Below are 5,476 nucleotides of genomic sequence, written 5' to 3' on the forward strand. Positions count from 1 at the left end.
TGATTCAAGAACAAAACATTCAACTACTGCTCAGATACTGGGAGTTTGTTTAAAAAGGATATTTAGAAATCAAGAGCTTACGTTCACTTGTGCTCTGCCAGGGCCAAACGTCGGTCAGCATGAGGGCATCACTGGATACGATTTGCTTTGTTGGTTCAGCGAGCTTGTTGTAGTCGTCAACAGCAGCCGCCAAGCGTTTCTTCTCAACTAAGATGACCTTGCGAATTCTGTGTCACCTCTAGTTGCTGTCTGTAAATAATCATAAAAAATTCACACCTTCACATAATGTATATATTTACATTTTAATCTACACTCATCAATTTGTTTGCTAGAACAAATCACATCCAGCTTAAACAAACCTGGATCTGATTTTATTCTGTTTACAAAGTAGCTGCACAAGCTGTACAAACTGAGCATCAAACGGTCCGTTTCAAAGAAACTGGGACGTACCATTTTGTCTGTAAAGACTTTGTGTTCGCACTCTGATGATGACGACAAGCTCCTCTATTCGTGCCTGCAACGCTCCAAGGCTGCCATCAGTTTGATCCGTTTCTAAGTGAGAGGAATATTAATCAGAATACAGGATGAGTAACAGTCACCAAACTACAGTGGACTCTGTAATCACTGACTTCATGACATTCATTATAAGACATCTGGAGCCTTCATGTGCTGCTATCTCATGATAATCAAGAGATAACAAGTATGTTGGTGTTCAGGTTTATAAAACCAACTAGTACGACATCATTTCAACCCAGGTTCTATCCAATTTGATGAAACGCAACAACTCTGCCATAAATTTGCTTTTACAAGGCTTATTTTTCATTGTTTGTTGACACTGTCAGAAAGATCTTAACTCTAAGTTCTTTAATGAGGCCATGGTGGGTCCTATTGTTATACATGATTGCATTATATTGAGACTCACCTTCAGCCCATTTCTGCACATCGGCCACCCATTGCTGCAGCGTGTCGTCATCCACACCCAGCTCATTTCTGGTCGCATTCAGGCTCTCCACTTGTTCTCTAAGGATCCTTATGATCTAAGAATACATTCATAAATGTCATTCATATTGACATTAAAAGAGTACTGGTGTTTTCCCCCCCATTACCACACACATTAAAATGGGTGTTGAAAAAATGACCTTTAGATATCACTGGCTCAAAGTGCGGCCCAGTTGTTCCACTTTCCTTTTGTTCCACCCCAAAGCCAGGAGGCTCAGCATGTCTGTTCGCCCTGCATTTCAGTTAGTATACAAATAAGAATTAATGAGCAGGAGACTGAGTGGAATCTCAGACACGGACACATACCTGCTTTAGACATGTACTTCGTTGTGATGGCCGCCCTAGACAGGAAACTGTTTACTTGTTCCACCTCTTCTCCAACTGTTGAACCGGCCCCATCCTGAAACGCACCTCCCCATTTGATCTATAGAAAGGAGGCCACAATACATGACTGCTGAATTCATTCAACCTTATAACAAAATGTCTCAAACTAATCCAAAACTACAAGCTGCAGTATACCTCGCATTTCCAAGTGTGAGCCTTTGCATGCATGACGGAGAGAAAAGGACGCATTGACAAGAGGTTCCTCAGCTCAGGGCACTGCTGAGCCACGCTGGTTAAATAGGGGAAATATTTACAGGCCACATCGGAGCAAAGGAACGTAATATGTCCTGGGATGCTAGCTGCCAACTTCCTCTGGAGAAAAAGGGGGTAAGCAAAGATCTCCCCTTGAAACATGTTCAATGCAGCTAAGAGGACTCCGTGGCGACAAACAGCTATTTCCATGCCCTCTTCATCCAACTTCCCAGTGGACTTTTTGGACGACTCCTTTGCTGCAGTCCAAGATGAAGATCCGCACAACCCTTTCCCCGGGACCTATACACTCAAAGATTTTAACATAAAAGACATGGCATGATTAAGCCCTATCAGGGACAAACTTTTTAAAACAAATGCATAACAATTAGCTGAATTAGCCTTAAGTCACACGAGACCTCATATCTCCCCAGGACAGCACTGATAACACAAACTAAAAATCATGTTGTTTTTTTTAAATACACATGGTGACAAAATTAAGTACACATTAAGATAAAGTAAAGTAAATAGTATTACGACAACACCAAGAGAAAAAAAAAATATCGACCCATCCATATATGTCCACACACACACACACACACACACACACACACACACACACACACACACACACACACACACACGTATGTGTATATGGTTACGGCATTAACATCATTTTAACAAGATTAACGCTAACAGCACTAATATATATATGTATATATATATATATATACACACATATATATATATATATATATACACATATATATATATATATATATATACACACATATATATATATATATATATGTGTGTATATATATATATATATATATATATATATATATATATATATATATATATATATATATATATATATATATATATATATATGTGTGTGTGTGTGTATCTTACATGATTTGTGTGTCTCTGGATGTATTTCACAAACTCAGCAACTTCCTCATCTTTTTCAATGAAGACACCTTCAAAGTTCCCCTGCTCTGAAGTGCTGAACGAACACAGTGACAGTTGTTTGAAAAGAAACATCAAAATACATTTTTCTACAAATCCATATTTGACTTATGTACACAATGCATAACGTACCTTGCATTAGACTGAAAGCGATAAAGCTTGCGGTTTCCATCAACTGAGACGGCAAGCATGTCTGGAGTGCAGGCAGGGCAGCTAAAGCATGGCTCCTTGCACATCCTGTCCACCTCAAACTTTACAGCACTCCACTCCAAGAAACTTTTACTGAAGGCATCAGCTGATATTCGGCCATTCTTTTACATAGAGGACATACAACAGAATATTCAAGGACAGTCATCATAAACATTGATTTGCACAATTTCCTTAAACTTAGCAAATTTAGAAACCCACCCTTCCAAAATGGGCTGTTCGTTCATCCAGCATTTTGACAAATGCCTTAAGTGACATCCCTGGTGCAGCCTTCTTAATGTCATAGAAAGACTGAAAGACATCCATTGAAAACAGGGTGCAGAAATTTAAGGTGCCAGGCCAATATCCACTACCCAGGATGTCCTTAACTGAGGGGGACCACATTAGGCCACAGCTGGTGCAGCTCACCACTGGCAGTGCAAGGTTATAACGGCCTTTAGAAAGGATCAGGATAAATTCAGTCATGGCTCAAAGCATTCATTTTTTTCATGTTGTTTTCAAAGCGGTCTGGTAAATCCAAATGACCTTTGACAGGTGCCCACATATACTGCGGGCCGAGGGTAATTAAAACCAAGATAGCAACGCACAATTTGCAATAAAACCTCCAAACACATCTATTGTGTATGTAGTGTGTGACAAAAGGGCAACTTACCATTTATGGTTACAAGAGCCACAATTGCGCCGGGTGAAACCTCAACGTTACCTGCTGGGCAGTCACACACATGGTCTGGCCTTTGCACAGGCAACAGCCGAACTAACATTAAAACACACAATATATATAAAAAGAATTAGAAATTAACTGATACACAATAAATATACAATAACAGCACCCACTCATAGTACATAGCAAGAAATGCATAAGACTTAAAAACCGTACCTATTGGCTTGTGAAACTCTGATGAAGGCTGCAAAAACCCTCCTGTTACTGCCTCTCTGTTGTGCGTGTGTGAACTGCAATATCACAGTCAGCACAAAGGAATGGAAGAGGCAGGCAGTCCAGACACCTCACAACTACTTGTTTGCCACACTGACACACACGGTGTGACTGTGGATCCAGAGTAGCTAACATATTGTCTATAAGACAAGGCCTGGCCTCTTTCCACTTTTGCGAGGACACCATATTTCTGATCGCCCAGTGAGTAGCAGCTGACTCACACGACGTCTCACAAGTCATGGCTGCGTCCTCTTCTCCATCCTCCAACAACTGAAGGAGCTCCTGACGAAGCACGTCAGTTCCACACACTAACAGAAAAAAAATAAAGAAAGGAAGAAACTCTTCCACAAAGTGAAAAACACTCTAGGCAGTATGTTTCTTAGGACTCCACAAAAGCCCTGCCTAACTCAACTATAACAACAAATATAAAAGTAAACAGAAATCACAATATATACAAGAAGGTAAAGTACCTTTTGTTGGGTTGACACTGGCAACATAACTAGGTTCTTCACGTGGACATTGATGCTGCTCTCTGGACACTGGGGGAGGGGGGGGGATGAAGAATATTTACTTACTGAAATTCTTTGGTGAAAACAAGTTGTGAGATAAAATCAATGGTTGCGTGAACACTGACCACGTAGCATGCAACTAGTACTTCGACTGATTGATGGGCTTTGAGGAATAAAAGCTCCCTGTCTGTCACGTTTTTTCCAGCGCACTGGTCTTGGCTGAGGTTCACTCTGTGCATCATTCTACGCAATTAACAAGGAAAAAAGGGAACACCTAAAATACAGTCTATGATTAAAGCAAAGATTATCAAACATCTTAAGTTAACCAACTTAATTTGACATAAACTTTAAAAATAAATTCAAATAACATAACGTTTACTCCGTACAAAATATTAGACAAGCGTGTTCCCTCTTTAACAACTGTTTCCACTAAAAATGTTACCTGCATATCTTGAAGGAGTTCGTCAGCAGCCTGAAGCTCTTCCTCCAGCTCGGGATCCTCTGAATCACTCATTTTCAAGCTAAAGAGGAAAGAGATTTTTGCAGAACTCAGTGACATAAACACATAACTAACGCAACTCAAATGATTTTCAGTCTTGGCGCTCCAGTTAACGTTAGCAATTAACGTTAGCATCATCAGTTTGTAAAGAGCTAGCAGAACTCTTAGAGCAAAAACTGCTTTACGCACCATGTGAGGGTATTTTGCAGCACACAAGTCCTTTAACGTTTGTAATAGATTTAATCCATCATCGTTGGATTAAATGGCTAATGCTGCAGTAGCCACGTGTAGTGTTACCTAGCAAGCATGCTGACGGTAGCTGTGGCCATTTTTAAATACATTACACCGTTTCCGAGCTCAGTCACCTCTGTTTCTTTGAAGCTTTTATGAAAAAACAAACTTTGAAACACACATCAAGGTATTACTTTAAATATATGTATTTTTTACATACCTGCATTAGAATCAATCAGTTCCGCCTCATTTTCTTATTCTTATAAACGGGTCTCTCCGTTCTCCCGTCAGCCTTTGCTTACACAGGTTGCATCTGATTGGTTGGAGCCGAGCGCGTCCAAAACTAACAGGAGTGGTGAATGAATCTATAAATGTGTTTTACGTGTGAAATGAAAATAATAAACCTAACAAAGGATTATGTACGTTAAATCTGCGCACTTTCAGATCGTGAATCAGTTTGGAAAACACTGTGTGATGGCCACAACATGAAGCAATTTTATTGTTGAATTATCAGTGATACTTTCACGTGTTTTTGTTGAGAAATGTTAACGA

General features: G+C 39.8%; 1 protein-coding gene and 1 long non-coding RNA gene across 2 annotated transcripts; both read right to left on the bottom strand.

The window, feature by feature from the left end:
• Window positions 1–238: 238 nt before the first annotated feature.
• On the bottom strand, window positions 239–3,216 carry LOC143412350 (uncharacterized). The gene is made up of 9 exons (XM_076881419.1): window positions 3,160–3,216; window positions 2,953–3,042; window positions 2,677–2,855; window positions 2,488–2,581; window positions 1,519–1,875; window positions 1,310–1,423; window positions 923–1,037; window positions 451–552; window positions 239–249 (listed from the first exon to the last, which is right to left on the bottom strand). The coding sequence occupies exons 1-9, from the start codon at window positions 3,214–3,216 to the stop codon at window positions 239–241; spliced, it is 1,119 nt and encodes a 372-aa protein (XP_076737534.1).
• A 1,141-nt stretch (window positions 3,217–4,357) lies between these two features.
• On the bottom strand, window positions 4,358–5,181 carry LOC143415923 (uncharacterized). Its single transcript, XR_013096352.1, has 3 exons — window positions 5,145–5,181; window positions 4,637–4,715; window positions 4,358–4,437 (listed from the first exon to the last, which is right to left on the bottom strand). It is a non-coding gene; the product is annotated as an uncharacterized LOC143415923 (long non-coding RNA).
• Window positions 5,182–5,476: the final 295 nt, after the last annotated feature.

This window comes from Maylandia zebra, unplaced genomic scaffold (genome assembly GCF_041146795.1).
Source record: "Maylandia zebra isolate NMK-2024a unplaced genomic scaffold, Mzebra_GT3a scaffold11, whole genome shotgun sequence".
Lineage (NCBI taxonomy): Eukaryota > Metazoa > Chordata > Actinopteri > Cichliformes > Cichlidae > Maylandia > Maylandia zebra.

Coding starts and splice junctions, on each gene's coding strand:
- LOC143412350 (XM_076881419.1), bottom strand. CDS start 3,216: ATGACTGAATTTATCCTGATCCTTTCTAAAGGCCGTTATAACCTTGCA. Junction 1,876..2,487: donor TCCAGAGACACACAAATCAT/GTAAGATACACA, acceptor TTGAGTGTATAG/GTCCCGGGGAAAGGGTTGTG. Junction 1,424..1,518: donor CTCACACTTGGAAATGCGAG/GTATACTGCAGC, acceptor TCCTTTCTATAG/ATCAAATGGGGAGGTGCGTT.